The sequence below is a fragment of the Malurus melanocephalus genome, unplaced genomic scaffold, assembly GCF_030028575.1.
Source record: "Malurus melanocephalus ecotype Western Australia unplaced genomic scaffold, MMel_1.1 scaffold_2, whole genome shotgun sequence".
Lineage (NCBI taxonomy): Eukaryota > Metazoa > Chordata > Aves > Passeriformes > Maluridae > Malurus > Malurus melanocephalus.
In genome coordinates, this window is record NW_026623234.1 from 8,310,393 (window position 1) to 8,331,166 (window position 20,774).

Sequence of the window (20,774 nt, forward strand, 5' to 3'; positions counted from 1 at the left end):
AATACTTGATTTTTATTCTCTCTTCCGGTCCTCTGCCCATCTGAAGGCTCCTCTTAGTGAGRGAAAACACTGGAGTTTTTTCTCTCATCCCTTAACTGAGCTTTGGCATCAGTACTAACATTTTCATACCAGAATGATGCCTCCTCCAATCTACTGAAGAATGCACCTTTTATACCAATGGCCTTTCCTATAAATGGAAAGGCTTTGGATACGTGTGGAGCACAGTGGGAAAAAAACAGCATAGTGCTGGCACTCACCATCCGGTTTACATCAYATGTCCTCTCTTGTGGTGAGCTCTTTGACCTCATCTCCTAGAAATGAGAAAATGCAAGAATTTGAATGTGTCTGTGGCCAGAGCTTAAATCACACTCTGTCCTCAGCCGTTGCAGTTGCTGCAGATCCAACTCCTGCCCTCAAATACTTCATGTGCCAGTTTCCCCAGCCAGACACAGAGTGGTGTTACTAATACAGGTTACATTTGGGTTTGTCACGTCTTTTCAGAGGATGACTGTGGAGCAGAACATTAATTTAACAGAAGGCAGTCCTGGGCTGGTCCCCAGGTCCTCACCAGTCACTGGAGGTGTCGGTTTGCCCAGGGCATTGATGCTGGGGACTTGTGTCCCCTATGTCCCTTTGTGCTCTGTCTCTCAGAGAACATAGTTTGAAGCCTCCAGCATTTGGAGTTGGAAAAATAAAAAAGCGTAAACATTTCCTGATGGGCTGAACTGGCTGGCGAGCAGTGTTTTCCTCCCAGTTCCTTCTGCAGTGTGTTTCCTGCTCRTTCCCTTGGGTTTTCCTGTCATCAGGATGGTGAAAATCCTGCTGCTAAGTTTAAAGAGATCAATTCTTTTCYTGATAGTACCTGATGAAGTGTTCTGGGTGTTTGCTTTTAAATAATRCAGCAGCTCCTTAGAGCTCCTTTGGACTTGGTTGGAGTCATCAGACTTTTTCAGTCATTCTGCTGCTCTCCCCCACAGTGCAGGGCCTGAACCCAACTCCCTGCAAGTCGGTGGAAACATTCTCCTTGGTAACCTTTGGGTTAAGTCCAGAAAGTTTGCAGACTGTTTTTCTCAGGCTTTACCTAGGGCAGCTCTTCAAGCAATCTCAACACCCTCCCAAAGTATTGCAGATCGCTGGTGCATGTGTCTTTAAGTCTCKCTTCCTCTTTTGCTTTTCATAAAAGTTTTGGAAAAATAGACTATAAACCCATAGCACAACCTTTTAAAATAATAAACGATACTAACAAATATTAGCTCAGAGCTRCTGTGCTACTGAGAACTCAAACTGCCTTTGCTAATGGTTCAGGTTGAATAAAAGATCAAAGAAAGAAGAAAACAAAAATACCCAACAAACTGCAATGTTTCTCTTTCGCTTTTAATCCTTGGTATCAGTCCCACATCTGACTTCTTTTAGATATAGTGTTTCTTGCTTTGACAAACTGCATAAACAGTCTCAAGACAATTAAGATCAAAATAGATAAAAATATGAGGTTTTCCTCATGAGATCAAGAAAGTCTTTAAAGTTTACATCCTCTTAAGTCATAYTGTCCTTTGATTCCCTGAATTTTTGCTGGCTGTGGGCAAGGCCAAGRTGCATGAGTTTGGAGCAAAGATAGCAAGTTGAAGGAAGCACAAGCGAGTGCTGTGCTGTCCTCAGCCAAGTACTATGTGGGGTGAACCAGCATTGCCTCCATCTCTGTTAATGCGATTGCTGGTCTGTTAGGATGTCTGAAACATTGAATCACAGTAGTCTGGAGCAAAACTCCTGCTGTTATTATGCCCTATCACAATTTTTAATCTTCAGCTATCTTTTTTTTCCTACTTTGTTTTAAGATCTGCATCCTGGCCTGAACAAAACATGCTGGGAAGACATGATGTGAACTCCCCTTGTTTGCTCCATTGCRCTACTGAGCCTCAGTTCCTATGTTTGCTGGGTACTAATCTCTGCAGGGGGCTGTGCCCTAGACCCCTGTTACAGCTCCTACATCAGTAGCTGTGCTTTACTACCACCGGTGCTTGTAGTACCTTGGCTTAGATACTCTGCAGTGTTTTTCACTGTGCTGTGCAGGTGTGCCCACAGACTTGGCACAGATCACTCAAAGCACGCCTCAGTACCAGTCAGGACTATATATGCAACATATGAAAAYAGGAGATGCCATCTCTTTCAGTGCATGTGGTGGTAAGTCAGTGCTAGAAGCTTGCAGTGGCATGCAGATGCCTTAAGGCCCATGAGRATAATCACTAATTAGACCCCTCCTTGGACTCTGGTGTACTCTCAGAAATAACATGCTATTCAGTGCTATTGTAGAGAGTTCAGATCCTGTTGTATTCCACTCTTAGGTGACATATTAATGCCTGAGCACAGAATGTGTCTTAAGATTCCAGAAAAGACCATCTTCATAATCTCACCACCYACAGTAGCTTTCACAATTTTGGTGTCCAATTACAAGTCATGATGTCATTCAATTTTAAATATGGCCGTTACCTTAATAAATGCTTGTCCCCATAACCACAGACACAGAGACACAGATCTTTATCAATTTATGTTGTYATTAGTGGTTTCATTTAAACTGTAAGCTGCTTACTTAAATTATAAGTGAAAAAACGGTTGAACCTCTAAGTGTGCAAATATGTGAGCCCATCTAGGAGTTAAAACCTGGGAGGTGAAATGCCTGTGGTCAACTCCCAGTAACTGGGATCCCCAGTAACAGGGCATCTGATCATCCTGACACTGCCTGTCCGTGCACTGTTGAAGGCCTGCAGGTTCAACTGGACACAGAGTGGACACACTGGCAAGCTTGTGCCACAGTAACGACTTACCTGCTCTGTATGCATCAGACTTTTTTTGCAGTGCCTTTATGAAAACATTTGGTATTTTGCCTTTGCCCAGATGAGTTAAATCCTTTCATCGAACAATAGATGTGACGTTCCCTACTCTGACCTGACATTTTATTTATTCCAGAATGGCTGATGAGTCTCCCATACAGCTCTCACACAGGCTCTCAATTATCCTATGTCTGTGTAATAGCAACATTCTTTTTATTTCTGACCTCCATGAGGCAGTCCAATCACACTCACCCAAAGAGCTGCAGTGATAATTTTTGTCATCCATMACTTTTAAACATGCCCTTCAGTTTAAATCTCTTCAGTAGTGTCTCTTTCTTCACCTTATTAAATATGAGGTGCCTGCCTTTGTTTTCAAGGGCCTGTATTACTTCTCCCATTCTTATGTCTGCTGTGTGATGTCAGCTTGCACTTCTATCAGCCCCTAATGCCAACTGTCTGCTGATTGCATTTTCAGTTGYTTTTTTCTTGCTCGTTTGTGCTGCCTCTCTCGCTTAAGAGTGTTCTGCTCTAGACTAGCACAGTGATGTTATTTTCCCTACATCAGGCTGCATGGACCAAACCAAAGCAAAATTCACCATGGCAGCAGGGTGCAGCTGTTGAGAATAAGGTGATGGCTCCAAACACTGGAGAGTGTGGGGGATTCAGTCCTGCTGTCTTGCTTAGGAGGCTGCAGTTCTGACATATTGAYGTATCTTGTAGGGGTTATGAACCGTTTGTTCAGTTGTCAGATAGGATCAGTCTTTTTGTGGATCATGTTTCTCTTTGGTTTACTATGATCTTGATATAGAAAATGACRAGAGATAGTCTGTGGGTGTGCTGAGACCACTGCCAAGCACCCTRACTAACACTGCCTACTTGTTTCCATGCTCATCTCCGAGTCTCACATTAAAGTGCTCTGTAGCACAGAGCAGTTTTTCACCCTGTGTGTGGTAGTTCCCACAGTAAGATCCCTGCTCATCTTCAGGGCCCTGACTGCTTTGGTAGTGCATGTGAACTGCAGTCATCTTGTCCCAAGAACTATTTTCTTCATTTTGGAAAATACATTTCAGGTGAATGACCTTTAACAATTGCAGACTTCCAGAGCTGGGAATGACTCCTCAGGAGCTGGGAATCTTGTTTCACAGTTGCAAATGAGTGAATGTGAGAGCTCTGAAAGTTGACAGCACATTGCATCAGGGACAGTGATGATGGCCGAGGAGACAAATGTATCCAAAAATCTTACTTTTTTTCTGTATGTTTTATCCAAGAGTTGGTGTTACTGGTGATGGGAGTGAAGCCCAAATACGTTGTACATCTATGCCWTGTAGCTTTCTTTCAGATACAGATACCCTTTCTGATTTTTTGCTCTTTGACTGGGAGCTCTAAGGCTGCATGCCAAATACTGTTTTGGAGGCCCGTTCTCMCTAGAAATGGAGCTATCGTTTCTTCTATCAAAAACATTTGCCATCCTCGCTTAGAAAACCAGATTATTCAAGTTTTTTTCTATGTTCCAGAGCTGCAGAGCTCCTAAACTTCTGCCAGTGTTTGTGCTAATTTTGCAGCATCCATACAGAGCAGTGGGCAAATACATTAGGTTGTTTCAATTATTCAACCTGTTTACGCAGTTCTTTATTTAGAAAGCCTRGATAAATGAAGCTGTAACTTCCTCTGCTTCTCTTCCCTTCATCAGCAAAGCAAACAGCCAAAGAAGAGCCACAGAAAAAACACCACCTGTGAATCATCCCTGGAAGCTCTGGGCAGCCCCWAGGGTCTCTGAACCTACATTGCAGGAGGGCTTTCAGGCAGATCAGCCTGTGCACTGCTGGCTCTGTGCACTCAGTATGAACTGATAGACTCCACACACGCACCTTCATGGTAGAAGCAACACAAATGTTCATTGGAGCAGTTGTGTCTGTCTGCTTGTGCGTCCACCAGAGGAAAGGTGCTTCCCTGACCTGYTTCAGAATGAAAGAAGCCTTGTACCTTTGACCAGAGCTGGAGCAGAGCTKCATGCCCTGCTTTGTGTTACAGTGCCAGCTGTTCCCCCCAGTCTGTTCCTGGTACCAGGTGRGTGACACCTCAGCTCACCATCACGATGAAATCAGTTCTGGATAAAGCTGCATGGGGAGATGTGAAGTGCAGGCCTGCCATCAGGAACATAAGGCTGCCTGTGCAGGTTCTCATCCTGGTGGCTTGGCCCAATCCGGTGCTGAGCAGTTGGAGTTCAGCATCCATGAATTGAACAGTCTGGCTTTCAGTGGTTGGTTGCCACTTTCAGTCTATAAATAGTTGCATCCTAGTGTGGTAAAGTGATTTCTTCCAGTACGTCTTCCACTGCTATAAAGCATTTGGGAAATTCAGCATATAAAATGCAGATACAAGCTCTGTTTAATTTTTGTTATGAGAGAGCTTGAAGCAAGTTGACATTTATGAGCTAATTTCATAGGAGAGAGAACAGTATAATGAAGAGTCTTGCTAGTCTGAGCTTAACGATAAACTCTAAAAGAACTTATTTCTAGCCAGTTGATATCCTTGCATAGTTCTGGGGKTTTTTTTCATGATTTTTGCATGTGTGAAGGGCTTCTTGTGTTTTCCTAGCTATCTGTGCTCTATGGTAACTCAGGGATAGAGAGCTTACAATTTACTGATCTGAAATGCCAGCCAACTCATTGATTTARTGGTCATTAGCTTTCAAATATCAGAAGCGGATTCTTCTTGAAATGGTGCAGTTCTGTAATGGGAGTTCTGTAGCAGGAGTTAAAGGCTCCAGAGGCACAAATGTAGAGGAGAACAAATATTTACCCTGTGTTGGACAGGAAGTATGCTGGATTGAGATTTCTGCCTTCACCACCTTAGCCTGTTGTTAAGCTACTAAAAGGGAGTGTTCTRACTCCAAAGCAGTTAATACCATGCCAGTGGGAAACTGATGTAGAACAGACTTTGGGTTTTTCTTTTTTTGGTCCTGTCCTCCAGGATATGAGAGCTAAAAACTGTGCAAGACACTGAGCAAAAATGAAAACTCCTGCACTGAATTTACTTGGTGCTTCTTACAAGTGATGTGCTGCTGATTCATTGCCAGTGTCCAAAAGGATGAATTGGCTGTCAGGAGAGTTTATTTTCTTTAGGCAGCAGTTCGTAGCTCCTCTGGACAAAGAGAGACTTCAGTGAAGAGCTTGGCACTGCCAGTGGGATCCAAGCTGGCTTATGCCACTACGCTTAGGGTTGGAGCTCTTACTGCTGTAGTGTTGTTCTCATCCTGACCTGCAGAGATGGGTTTTGGAAAGTGGCTAAGAAGTAGTGACTTCCAAATTGCAGGGGCTGTGCCCTGGGGTTGGTAAATACAAGCAGACTTAAAATTTACCTTTTCTCCTTCATAAGTTCTTATGCAGCCACGAAATGGTTCTTAGAGTGGATGCTGGTACTCCACAGTGTAATGATACCTCCCTTTTTTCAGGGCATAGCATTTGAGAAGTAGTGTGGGCTCTCTTTTGTCTTTCAGCTTGGAACTCCACAGCTGCAATTAAGCCAGAACAGGACATGAGCACTGATGCTGGTAGTACTAAACTCCTTTTGTGGAGGTGGGGAAATTGTGCTGTGAGTGTCTAATGATTCCTTCTGAATATCCATTTAATTCCTTCAGCCTTTCTGAAAGGCCAACTCTGTTGGAAACTAAAACTCTTCATTGTGCAGCATTCRTCTCCTTGAGCATCATACCTGTAATTCTTCAGAGGTTAACTGCTGATAGTGTAACTTGTTGACACAAACTAAACTCTTTGAATTACCCCTGTGTCCTGGAGACTGGGCTTGGAACATAAATACCAAAACTGTTTATCAAATGCCTTTCTTGTTTTCAAAATTGTAATGTGGCTTCAAATTTAAAGCAACATGCAGTGAAGGTATTTCAGGTTAGMAGATGAGATTGGAGAGTATAGCAAACTGTGACTTTAAATAAAGTTCAAATAAGTTTAATTTATAAAGTTCAAATTAAAACAAAAATTAAAATGAGGTTTGTATAGAGAATCTGCAATACCTAAAACTCCCCTGTGAGGAGAGGACAGCCATTTTTGAGTACTTTTGGGCATTCTAGCAGACATCCAAGTACACCAAGGAGTAATCCAGGAGGTGTAGTATACAGAAGTAGGGCTGTAGTAGGTTTGCACTTCCTCCATCACTATTGAAAACCAGTAATATGTATGTGTRTAAAGCTGCTGTCACTTGCAGCACGTAGGCAGAGAAAATAGTCAAWGGGCCAGTTGTACCTCATGAACAGCGCTTTTAATGCCCAGCTCTTTTCATTCAGGTTGTTAGTGTGATGTTATGTCCAGCCATGGACTTTCTTGTGCCAGGGTGTTCACAAGATCTAGGATTACTTTGTAATTATTCCCCAATTAAATGAGCACCTCCTTGTCAGCTTATATGACAGACTTGTGCAGGAAAAGAAGCTGCAACCAAGCCTGTCAATTGAGTCTGTGTTGAGTGTGGGGAGGGTGTTAAGCTGCCACCTACAAGACCCCAGCATTTCTTCCAAGTGCTTTAAGATGTGAAAGGAGGATTCAGAGAAGGGGATGCCACAGAAACTGTCAGAACAGGAGCATTAGGAAGGGGACAGTCGCATGAGACCCTGGAAGGTAATGCTGGTAATGAATTAGTGCTGAGTGAGGGGAAACTGGAACTGGATTGTTGAGCTTTATTTTTCATGGCCTACCCAGCCTTTCAGTCCAAATCCTTCCAATTAATAAGCTGATGATAGCCTAGTCTGTCTGCTCGAGGAACAAGAGAGAGATATTTGTGGTCACTGTGGGTTAGCATCCTCCTTAATTGATACATTATGTTCAGCTTCCAGATTACCAAGGTGGAAAGGATCCCATTATGGGGCAGCTGGTCTGCTTTATTAGTAATCCTATTTCTTTAAAAAAGCTGTGTGTGCAGCAGTTTTCTGCCTGCTATTATAAACTATTAGCTRTTATTAGATTATTACATCAGTCCTTGTTTCAGATAATTTTATTTTAATGAAATTCCTTGTAGCATGGACTCGGCTGTAGAATTTGTTGCAAGAATTAGCTGATCTGTCACAGCAGTCCTGTAAGGAATGYAGGGTGTTGTAGTAAGCAGGAACAACAGCAGGGTTTGCGTTCAGAGCAGGCAGGCAATGCAGCCTGGCCGAGCAGTCAGGTGCATTGCTGACTCCAGGACTAGCACAAGTGCAGCACTTGTAGCTGAGTAAATTGATTTTGTTTTTCATCTGTATATGAAGTATTATTTGAATATTTTACTTTCTTTTCTGGTGACTGGAAAGGGAGTCCTGCTATCATTTCCCCTACAACACCAGAAGAAAGCCTGGGCTAGCACCCATAGCTTTCAGCCCATTCAGGACCTCGCTTTGCTGAGCACGCGTGAAGACAGCGTAAAACTGTGCTACTGTTAGACCAAGATTTGTGTGCTAGCAGCTCCATCCCCTTCTTAACAGGAGCCAAACCTTTGTGGACACATCTCAACAGCAGAGCTSTGTTGAAATACTTGATTAAAATTCATCCCCCAGCATAAACACAAGTAAGAAGGGTGCCTTGGTGGCTGTGAACACTGCCTTGCTTTGAGCACMGTGGTGGTGGTCTGGAGAGGCAGTGCTCCAATGAATTCTTTTGCTTAAGCCAGACCTTTCCCCTGTCAGAAAAGAGGCAAGCAGCACTGCTCTGGCTCGGTTACAGCCTCTCCAGGGCTGTTACACAAATATGGTAGTCTCCTGGCTGTGCCAGAACATTTGCGTTCACCCATGGAAAGCAGGGCTGTGTGGAAGAGTGATTTAGCAAGGAGAGATGTAAAGAGCATCTGGAAAGGTCAGATAAAGCTGGAATGTCAGTGTCACAGCCGCAAAGAGATGAAATTGCCCATTTTTTTTTTTTTATATCTGTCAATTATGTGGTTGTGGTAGCTTCGACATTTACGCTGCTAAAATTGCTCAGTAGCTGAAGTGCCTTRTGACTGTTTCCTTTCAGCAAAGAGCTCTCTAGATTTGCTCCGAGTGGTATCGTGGCGCTGCTGCTTTCCGGGCAGAAACATTCTTTAAAATGTTGACTTACTGTCCTGCTTCCCTAGGTTTTGGGAACTTTGCCTGAGCCACTTGGGTAGCAGAAAGGTACTCAGATTGGAAAGAACAGTGTGGAGGGGAAAGRTTATTGGTTTTCAGGAATAAGAGCAAATGTTGGGGAAGTGCAAAGAGTACCAGAGAGTACACGTGTGTATGCACAAGCAGTATGGATAGGTTTGCAGTGAGATAGCTGGAAGGACCTAGCTGAAGGTGATGTCTCTTCAGAGTTTTGGCTGCAGGACTAGCTATCACCTGGCTGTTGTTTCCAACTCTCAACTGGGCAAGGGTTAATACAGTGGAGAAGCAAGGACTTTTCATGTTGTGTCAGAACAAGGATGTGCATGCCTGTTAAAATAGGTATGCTTCTATAGGATACCCCAAYGGTATACACTGAGGAGCAGAACAGTTAATCATATTTGCTTGCTTTTAGTAACATTTGTTATTCTTTTTATTATCTGACAGGTTATATTGAGGTAGAATGTGAACATGCTGCTGTTCATGCAGCACCCAGCAGCCAAATAGCAAGAGTTGATCTGGATAGCAGGGATCTTGCTGATGAGGCTGGGGTGTTAACAGGAAAAAAAAAATAAGAAAAAAGCTACAAATCATAGCTAGATGGGAGCAGGGAATAGAGGGCARTGATAAGAAATGCATCCATGTACATGCAAATGCACACGTGCTCCTTCACTGGATGTCCTCTGTAGTGAACAGTGAACAAGAGGCAGATCTGCAGGGGTGTCCTGGCAATCTGGTGTGTCCAAAAATGAAATTAGGAGTATAACATATGGAAAGATCCAAGGGCCAAGAAACACAACTCTGTTTGCACCTCTTGTGCAGTTGCCATAGAAAATTTATGGTGTGAGGTTTCTGTGCTATTATTTAACAGTAAGTAGTTTTCCAGCTCAGAAATTTCCATAAGCCTCAAGATTAACAGACTATTTGTTTTCTTGTCTTTGGGACAGCGAGTTAGAAGTAAGTAGAAGAATAATCTCCAGGCTTCTGTGTCTGCAGACAGCAAGGAAGAGCATCTGCTGCTTCAGAGCAGCTTCCCACCTGCCAGTATATTTTTGCCCTCACAACTGGGGTGCAAGTCACCTCACCCCAACAAATACAGGTGGGGTGTTTTTTGGTGAGGTTTTTTTTTCTTTTTTTTTTTTTTTTCTTGTCTGACTGCTCCCAGGCTTGCACCAGAAAGGTACCTGGCTGCTCTTGACAGCCCTTTCCACTTTCAAAAATTTGTTTGCCAGTGACAGGCAGCACAGCAGGGYTTAGCAGCCACCCCAAGCCATTTGCCTCGGGTGGCTGTGACTAAGGATGAGGAGGAGCGGCTGTGTTGCCCAGAAGGTGGATGGGGTGAGTGGGTGGTTTCAGTAGGTTTCCTGGAATAACAAAAAGGATCCTGTGCAGACACGTGAAGCCAAGTCAGTAAAAACGGCTGTAAACAAGACTTGCCAGAATTGCAAGACCCAGTGGACAGCAGAAATTTCAGCTTTCCCTTCTCTTGCTTCCATCTACTTTTCTGACACATTTCTCCAGGCTTCTCCTATCTGTCAGATCTCTCCCTGGTTTACTACTTTGAAGAAAGAAGATATTTTACCCCTCTGCAGTATATACAATGCAACATAAAGCCATTTTACCCCTCTGCGGTATATACAATGCAACACAAAGCTGTTTTCTGATGACTGTGTTTTGATAGATGTTGCTCTGGGTTGATCTGTGATGAGTACAGTTTGTGAGTCCCACTGCAGTTATTCAAAGCATTCATAATCCTGCTTTCTTGTAAAGTGGCCTGATGAGTCCTCTCTGAGCTACTGGTTGTTTGGGTTCACATATGCTGTTGTGCTGCTCATGGTRTATGCTTGTTGGAGCCTTGATAAAATGTCTGCACTCTGCACATCTGGGACTTTTCTCATGGAAGCTGTGTGTGCTCTCTATCTATTAACCCTTCGTGGTCCATGTTCTTGAGAAGCTGAAATGTCCATTTTCTCACTCATGGCTAATGGCAGTGTTTTGCAGAACTGTGTCTCTTCAGCCTGTCTGAGGCCATGATGAGATGGAGATGGTTTTGGYTCCAGTTGAGAAGCTGGTGCTGGCTCTGGGACTTGATTTTCCACCAAGCCCTAGGTGACTCTTACAGCAATAAAAGTACTATCAGTTATCGAGTTATCTAGCCAGGCTTTATAATAAGGCAAAGTTTAGAAGATTTGTGGTTTGCATTTAACTTCATCCATGTTTCTTGGAAGTGTAGACCTGATGACTCTCTTCCACCTTCAAGAGGGATGCCCTGTTGTGCTCTATTGAGATTTACCAGTGTTTTAAAGCAGAGATTTCTGATCTGCTTTGGGCTGATGGAAAACCAAACTGAAATTACTTCAGAGAAGTCAGACAATAAATAAAAATGCAGCCTTGTTGCCTRTGAGTTAGATCTCAGGCTTCCTCCTTAAATCAACATGAATTTTGTAATGTCACCCAAGGCCAGACACTAGCTCAAGGTATCTTGCTCTRTCTACTTTCCATATATAAGAATGAGGTTCATGGGCATCCACAACCTTTCTGGCATAACTTGATCTCATACTTTTATATGTGGTGATGATGTAGCATTTGACAGCTTTTCTGCTCTCATTTGTCCTTCTGGAGGAGTGAAGTAGCCCGTCTGCAAAAGGAATTGTAATACAGCTCAGGCAGTCGAATGAAGAAAATAGTGCCAATAGGATGTACTTCAGGATATAGGGCCCTTTTCTAGTAAAAATCACTCTTACTTAAAAAAAAAACCCACCACCTCTTATTTCTCATGGGATTTACAATAAAAAGCAATAAAAAAGTTCCTAATTACTTACTCTTCTTTATTCCAAGCTTCCAAATCTGGAAGGAAACCAGGCCTTTTTGAAAAAAGAGATCCCAGACTTTCACAATACATACATCCGTCCAAAGGGTCATTGCCATAAAAGTATTTACAGCTGGATTGCTCCATTCCAGAGTCCCAGTGGAGAACAAGGCCAGAGCACAGCAGTGGAAAGCTTGGCAGCTGTTGAGCAATGCTTTTTCCAAGGAAAGATTCTGCCACACTATTTGTGTTCTGGTGAACTTAAATGAGAKCAGGTTAGTAGTGAAAGCCCAGCTTTGAGAGAGCTGGGAAAAATCCTGTTGCCATTTAGGGTAATATTTCTTTTGAAATCTTGTGCATGGTGTAAGTAGTAGTGAAGCACTTCTAAATTTCTGGCATGCTGTGCTTCAGTATTAGATGAGTCCTTCCTTCTGTGGTTTCCCAGCAGCCCAAAATGGCATGGCTRCTGTGGTCCACTCCACCCTCCTGCTTGGCCCTTGTGTGCCCAAATTTCTCTCACAGAGGCTTGTTAGATTCTGCTGAACTGCCTTCATGGACTGCTGAGCAGAAGGCCAGTCTTAGGAAAGTAAACAGTCCTTTGCTGGGTCAGTGAGTTGAATTGGCTCTAGGATCACATCTGGGAAGGGAGGGAAGACTTCCCTTGTGGTAGCACTSAGCTTTTGGGTACATTCATTTTTTAGTAACCTCACCCTTCTATTTAAAGAGTGATTGARGGGTTATCAGGTTGCACAAAGGAAATGGTTTACTTGGTGTGCTATTCAAACACTGCAAAACATATTCATTAACGCTTGAACAAACTTGTCCTCTTTAAAAGAYCTGGTTGCTACCATTTACTCTTCAAACAGTTTTGTGTCAAACTGCTTCTGCATCTTCAGATGAGATTCAGCTCTTTGATTCACCTGTTTAAGTAGGTGCTACACAGGGGTCTCTGAGGTATTTTATATTTGCTTCTTGTGTTTTGACCATCAAATGGTTACACTTTCCTCTTTCAGACCAGTTCACATGGTGCTCTTTTGAGATAATCTTTACTGTCACATCTCTTGGAAGGATGATCTCTCCCCTGTCAGTTGCCTCATGTGCCCATTGTTCAGAGCATGGGTTTACAGATTGCAGCCACAGAAAATGTGTTGTCATCTGTTGTGTGAAATTAGTTTCTCTCATATGAGAGATACCTTTATCCTGACCACTTGAGGTCAGAARGTGCTTTCAAAAAAAGTGTTTTGCTTAGCCTGTGTAGTACTGACTGTATTGTACTTTGGCCCTCAGTCTGTCCTGCACTTCAAACTCATAATTCCAGTGGTGGTGCATGGTATCACTAATTACAGAGTGGCTGTGACTTTATTATTGAGATGACTGCAGTGGTGCCTSTGCCAGAGGCTCTCAAAGAGTGTGAGTTAGGGGCTGTGCTAGACAGTAGTGCACTAAGTTGGTTACTTACATCCTTTCTAGGGCCTGCCCTTCTGCTGAGATGAGTGATACTATTGTTATATAGAAAGTGTTTACTTCTCCATGTGTGGTGGAGGGAAGGTGGGATTATCACAAGGGAAGGAATTCTACTTTTCAGCTAGTCAGTGAGAATAGAGGCAGCAGGACAGACACTACTGGGATGTCCTTCAGTGTCTGTCTAAGGGCTGCAGTGTCTSATGGGGATGGAGTAGACCAGAGGCAGTTGAAGAATGGTTCTTTTTTKTTCTCAAGCACCTCTCTAGTGTTCTCTGTTCTCCTTCATATTAATATGTGTCATCTAACACCRCTGGAAGTTCTTAGCAGTCTGAGCACTTACAGTGTTTTAAAATCGGTTTCAAGGTATTCTAAGCCAAACAGAAAATAAGAAGCCTCTACAGAACATCAGATATGCTTGAACTGTAAAGTGACTGTCTTAGACTCCTTCTACTACAAAAACACCCTGCAACTTCTTTGGATGTTTAGGGGTGCAAATGCATATGCTCCACAAGGACGTCAGATGCAGAGGTGATAACCTAATGAGCATTTGTCATGGTACCTAACAGCACTGCTTTGGTTGGGAACTACTGTTTTGGTTTGTGGGAAGATTACTGACTGCATTTTTTTTTCTTTCTATCCTGTATTTTAGACATTTACAGCATGGTGTAATTCTCACCTCCGCAAGGCTGGGACACAGATTGAGAACATAGAAGAAGATTTCAGGGATGGTCTTAAACTCATGTTGCTTCTGGAAGTCATTTCAGGTAAGAGAGTTTCTGTGTGGTGTTGCCCATGCAGGATACTGACTACAAGGGCTGTAATGCTGCAGTTTTTGCTGGAATGTAAGAGCAGCTGCTTCCTGATTCAGAACAAATTTCTCCCTAACGAGTATGTGTCTCCAGCAGTGACCATTTTGGAATGTACTGCAAAGCTTATGGCCTGTGCAGGCTGCCCATTGCATTCCTGCTCGGGCTTCTTGGCTTTTCTCTGCTGTCAGGAATGCACAGCCTCCTGTGAAGATCCAGGCAGTGGCTCTTACTGCTTGGCAGGGCTGATGAAGCAGCTCTGGGAAGTGTGGRAATGCTGCACTGGCAAATCACACCAAAGCCACATGGCAGTGGGTGCACGATAGAAGTTATTAGAAGAAGGGAGTCAAACCAGTAAATCTTCTGTGTCATTCAGTTTCAGCCATGACTGAAGTTTTTCCATTCTAGTTTGAATCTGAGCTCAATGCTCAAACCTTTTTGGGAAAAAAAAATATGCCAAAGAAAAGCAAAATCCCAAAGTACTCAGTCTGAAATAAAAGCAGTATATGAACAAGTTAGGTCACATTTGTTTTTACTCTGTGTCACAAATGTCCCATTACTAGACACATATCTCCAGGGATTATTTCATATGAGCAGTAATCCCTTTTGATGTCCTTATGAAATAAATACCTTACTAAAGTATAGTAGGAGGGATTGAAAGAGAGCGAGACTGTGCATATCAAAGTGGGGTTGTATGCTCACAGATTTTGTTTTGATGGCTTTTGAGCCAGTTACAGTGACTTGCATTCCTGACCCTGGTGAATTTGCCAATAAAATGGCCATGACAGAAGCACTCAGACTGCCTTTCTTCTGTTCCTCCTTTTCTTTCCTTACCTTCCCTTTTCCATTTTCTGCAAAGATTCTGTCAGTTATTGTCAGTTTTTTTCGGGAGTTATGACTATAGAATGAAACCTCAGGGGGTTTGCCCAGATGCTTTGGAGGGATCAGAGTTCAAAACCCTATCAGAACTTTACAGCATGCACATTGTTTCTACAGTGCCTGTCAGAAATGAGGTAGCAGAGTCCTATTAGTTTATGTTCTGTATTTATGTTCCCTCACAGAGGCAGGGCTGCAGCCTGGATGTTGGGGTAAATGGGCCTTGATGGCTTAGCTTTCAATCACTGGACTGGAARTAGGGGAGGGAAGGATGGGTAGGACAAGGCCCAAGGCTTGGTGCTAAAGCTGGGGGTCTTGTATCCCACGCTCTTAATTCCTTGCATCATCTCCCACTCTGGCTCTGCTGTTGTCCCTTTGGTAGCCCATTGGCAGGGCCTGTCAGATCCACCTCACTTTGGGAAGAAGCTGGCAGCTTCCGATTGCAGTGGTGTGGGCACAGCACGTCCCTGTCCCTTTGCAGAGCAGCTCTGTGCCTGCAGCCTGCCTGCTGCRTGACCAGTGGGCACAGGCATGGGGGGAGCTGGGGACTGCATCCCGCTGGAGATCATGGTCCTTCACACACTGAAGACTGAACATCCTCTCCCTAGAGACAGCAGAAGCTAGAACTGCAGTTCTCCTTAGTACAATGACAAAAGAAGAAGAGAGTTTTAGCACATTTTTTCCCCATTTCACTTCYATCCTTGGTGGTTCTGTTATCCATTTTGAGCCCCACTGCTCATACAGAGCCTCCTTTGAGCTGCCAGCTCCTCTATCAGCTCCTTAGGTCCGTAGCTGGGGAAGCAGCAGCCCGTGTGGGGAGCAGTGTGGGTGTCAGGAGTCCCCTGATGTTTGGAAGGGCTCACCTGTATATTTTTGCTATGCCTCCTACTCATCATCAGCCAAAATGGTGAATCTCTGATGGCTGTTAGCCCTCCAGTTCCAGCTGCTGATCTTACCTTTGAACTCTTGGCTCACACCTTTCTCTTCACATCTTTTTGGGGGACTCAGAGCTGCTGATGGGAATTTGGCATGSGCAGGGTTACTCTGTGGCAGGCTGMTCTCCTCTAACCTAGAGGACAATGGCCTTAAGAGCTTTCAGCCATGAGGCTGCTGGGTCAGCTTGGCTCAGAGCCATGCTGAGCTGAGTGCCTGCTCCACCTGGCTGCCTGGACAGGATGTGTGGGAGTGAGGGAGCACCATCTCCCTCTGCCCCTGCTGCAGSGGGGCTGCTGCCACTCTGCCATGGCAGGAAGGATGGAGCCTGCATCAGGGAGACTGCTGAKACCCTCCAGTGGAAGAAGGACTGCCATTGGGACTGTAGGAGACCTGTTTCAGGGAGGGAGACCCTCACATGTGTCCTTGGGAACACTGCTGCCAGGCAGCTAGGGCAAGTAGGAAGCAGTTTCCCCATCCAGTGCAGTTTCCCAAAGTATGGGAAGTAATGATGGTCTGCAAGAGGAGAGTGCTTCATTTTTACTCAGCATGGCATCTTCTGGAGGTGAGCTGTGCTGCTGACAGGTCCTCTTTCAGCCCCACAAGAGTCTCTTGGTTCCCCAGTCACTGTGCTGTGGGGAAGTTCTATGGATTGTTCTGGGACTTCCTCGTTGCAGGTCCTTTCTGGTTAGCCTCTGTGGTTGAAAGTAACAACTGCATCCCCCTTTAGAAATTGCCCCAAGAGATACACTTTCATTTTTCACCACATGTGTTTCCTTCCCCTGRCAAAGCCATTTTAAAAATAGTACTATGAGATGGAAAAAGGCTAAACTCACATTTAGTGCTTTTAAAATAAAGTATTGAGATGCCTTTTTTTYCCCCCTTCAAATAGTCAGTCACTAATTGAAATTTTTCCTGAGCAAATTTGCAGTGAGCAACTTCTCTGCCAACACATCCTTGCATTGTTTGGCTTTTAAAGTACCGCCTTGGGCTAGTACATGAAAATCAGCGAATGGAAGCGAGTGGACTGTTTTCATTGTCTCAGCTAGGAGAAGTACTGAGAAATAAAGCAATCATGCAAATAGCTCAAAGTAGAATATATTTCTAGCAGACTTCTTTTTAATGGTCTGCATCATTAATAATGTATGGCATGGAACCAGGTGGTGTTCTTTTCTGGACATCTAAATCCATAATAAAGTCCAAGTCTGAAGGAAATAGCCATTAGGTTTTGGAAGCTAAAAAGTTCCCAAAAAAGGGATTCTAAATCACCACCAGTTGCTTGAGAATCTCATTGCTGTGAGGGAGAACAATCCTGCTCTCCCCAGCCTCAGGGAGAGCAGTTCAGCTGCTCTCCACTGTATTGGCATTGCACATGCGGCCACGAGGTGAATGGGATCAGCTTGCTGTTCCAGCTGAAACCTAATCACTTGTCTTTATTTTTCTTTTTGCAAGGCTAGTTTACAGTCACATGAACTGAAGAAAATGGCTGGTTTTTAGCTGGATCAACCCATTTGTTGATGTTTTGCTGTATAAGTCTGCTTAAGTGTATTGTAAAATTAGATTTTAAAATGCCATTGTGAAACTGTCACAAAAAAAAGCTTCAACTTTTCTTTAGAATGATCAGCATTATCCAAGTGGAAAAATAAAGCAAGATACTGTGACATGTACTTGAGGTTCCATTAAAGCAAAAGAGTAGGGTTTTTTTTTCAGTCCTAGGAAGGAGGTAATACCATAAAATACATCTTTTTACTCAAATTGTCAGACATCAGTGTTTCCTTTTTAAAATCAATCTGGTTTTATCCTTAAGCTTGAGAGGTAATGTCACCAGCTTCTACTAACCACTGAAAGACTTGTAAAGGATTTTAATTTCCAGACTTTTTTCTTTGGAGGGCATGGTTATGGAGATAGTATTCTTTTCTCTGTTTTAGCTTTTCCTCACACCTGTGTTAGGAAACAAGCCAAATATTTTTCTTACACTTAAGCCTCAAATAAAGGTTTTGAATCAGCTTGCATTGACATAAATATTTAGTTCAAGATACAGCAGGAGACTTCTGGAACTGAATAGGTCAGGTGAGTAATTACTACCTAGACTTGCCCATTTGATCTACTTTTAATTATAACTCTTTTTAAGTACAAAACCTGCTTGGGTTTTCTTTGGATCATTTTTGTATTCTGGAGCCTGTGATCTGAAAGCAGATGTTCTCTTCRCTTTTAGTGTTGTGTCACATACAGGTGGCTCCTGAAATCCCATATAAGTATATTTCTATCTGAGGTTTCTTTGRAAAGTTCTCCTGTCCAAGCTTTCATTTGCTTACTCTGAGTGTTTGAGTTATTATTAGTAAAAGTAGACTGTGAATGTAGTYACAAGCAGCATATCAAGGACATGACTGCACATAATGCAACTTTTTCAAATAAATGAGGTTGGAAAATACTTTTCCAAATCTTCCAGCTTTGTTGCAGCCAGGAGCTGGATGTTATCGTGAGACTGATTTGTGTAAGAGATTAACCTGTGTTTAGGGCTAGGCTGCTTCCTTCTCTGTGCCTCAATGTAAACATTTAAAATGCGCCTGTGTAAAAAACCTAGTGTAGAGTTAGAAATACATTGAACTTAATGGAAATGAGTTGAAGTGACAGTCCTTACAATTATAAAACCACTTTGCTAAAGAAGTAATTTTATTTCCTGCTGCAGGCAGTTTTGACCATTCAGTGAAGAGACTAGAGAAGCAGGAGGTCTGAATCCTGGCTGGGGGAGAGAAAAGGCGAGGTACAAGATCACCCTCATATTTGACTGTAGGTTGTTCCAAGGAGAGATTTGCTTTGTAAGTTGGGTGTTGCAGATGCTGGAGGAGAGCTCCTCACCTGTGTTAGTCAGGGAGGGGAGTTGGTGCTCTTTCCAGGCCTCATTATCTGTGCCTAGAGGAGGTTGGTTCCCCTGCCTAGCTCAGTGGGGTTTTAACAGATTTTATCACCTCTGATGCAAACCTGCTCTGAAAAGGACTTGACAGGTTCTCTGTTGCTCAATTACCTGTGATGCAGCAAGAAGATACTTTGCTGTCTGATTCTTTCTGGGGGTACTTAACAGTGAGTGTGGGTGTAGTGAAAGGATGCAGGGAGGTCTCTCTGCCAGGCTGAGCAGGGGGAGTAACATCAGAGGAAACATGCACCAGGGAAGAACAGATTCAGAATTGTTTTCTAATACTTTTTTTYCCCCTCTTTTCTTATCAGGTGAACGTTTGGCTAAGCCTGAAAGAGGCAAAATGCGAGTGCACAAAATATCCAATGTGAACAAGGCCTTGGATTTCATTGCCAGCAAAGGAGTCAAGCTAGTATCTATTGGAGCAGAAGGTAAAGGAACCATCWGATTTTTCTGGGCCCAAGCTGTGCTTAGCCCTTGCCTTTCTTTCATAGCTGCATGTCATTTGCCTTTGCACCTCCCTAGTCCTACTGTGCTCTTGAAGGGCTCACAGGTTTTCATACTTGTTTTTATCTGTTCTAGATCTGTGTGTAAGTCCTTCCCATGTATTCAGGTTGTCACTGTTGCTGTGGAGACACTCTGCTTCTGTGATATTTCTAGATTTGTCTTTGCAATGACCATGGAAAATGAGGAAGGTTTGTTATCTCCACCATGCAGATGGAAATACTTGGTTTCTCTAGGGAAACTCATGACACAGCCAGGAAATGAGCCCGTGATAGAGCTCTGGACGAGCATTCCTTCTTTGGGAGAGCACTGGGGCTCAGGCCTGAGGTCTGCCTGCTCTCAGCTTATGAGATCAGGGCAGTCTTGGCATGCTGTCCCCAGTTTTGAACTTTGAAGCATTCTTCTGGGGCATTTCTAGCACCTRTACCCATCCTATGGTTCACTTGTTCCATGTCAGATCAGGTAGAGATTACCTCAGCCTCTGCAGGTGCTTATGTTTGCCTTACCAAGACCTTTACTTCAACATAGTGCTTTAACTTCATGGAGACTTTGGAATAATTTAGAACTAGTGTTAGGGACATTGCAGACACCTTTTTGCTGTGTTTAGTATTGAAGACCAAAATGCAAGAGGTGAATGGCTGAATGATATTGATATTTTGCATGCAAAACTTTCAAATTTCTCAGCTTTTTCAGCAGTAGCAACCTGAGGTTGTTGTTGGCTGTGAGTACTGTTTATGTAGCACAGATACATATCCAAGATCATTCTGTGCCCTTACAAAAAGACTGATGCATCCAGTGTCTAATACAATAATCCATATCTATATGGGACCCTTTTCAAACTAGGAAACTAGAAGCTGGATCTGGACCCAGAAATTGTTAAGACAGATCAGTTTTCCAGAGCATGTGTAAACCCTATCTTCCTGTCTTGCTCTATTCCCCTTTTTTTCTTTTCCTTGTGATTCTGCTCTCACTGCTCTCCCTGGCACTAGTTTGCCTTTTCCTATTTTTCCGAGGGATTTTTTTTTATCTCTGTTGCTGAGTCAGSTGTGATTGCATCCTTACAGCTCTTAGAAATCATTTGCAAGTCAAATGATCTGTGACCAAGGATCACCAGGGCCCAGTTATTCAGTACAGACTCAAAGCAGTTACCCTGTTCAGAAATAGACTGTGAGGTGCCATTTTGTGACCGAAATATTATTCATACCAATCTGAATAGTGATCCTGACCTCCCCTGCCAAATGTTTGCTGGCTTTCCTTTGAGCTATAGATTCCTCGGTCAGGTTGGGCTGATCTAGAAAGTTCTCTGGGAGAAAAGCCCCCTAGAAAAGAAAAACACCATCCAGCAGCAGCATGGTGGTATTGGATGGGGGAGCACACTGCTTACCTGGGGGACTTGTTCCATCTCTGGGTATCTGCTGGACAGCAAGGTCCTGTGTGAAGGGTCTGCAGCCCAGCTGTAGCTCCCTGTACACATTGGCTGTCAATGTCCTGGCTTTTTTTTTTTTTTTTTTTTTTTTTTTTTTTTTTTTTTTTTTTTTTTTTT

General features: G+C 43.4%; 1 protein-coding gene across 3 annotated transcripts in view; it reads left to right on the top strand.

Moving 5' to 3' along the window:
* The window catches only part of ACTN1 (actinin alpha 1), an 86,252-nt gene that overhangs the window by 27,845 nt on the left and 37,633 nt on the right, over positions 1-20,774 (top strand). For all 3 annotated transcript variants that reach the window (XM_057367286.1, XM_057367277.1, XM_057367269.1), the window contains exons 2-3: positions 13,848-13,962; positions 19,039-19,158. In XM_057367286.1, coding sequence (XP_057223269.1) covers positions 13,848-13,962; positions 19,039-19,158 — 235 coding nt within the window. The remainder of the gene's footprint in view (positions 1-13,847; positions 13,963-19,038; positions 19,159-20,774) is intronic.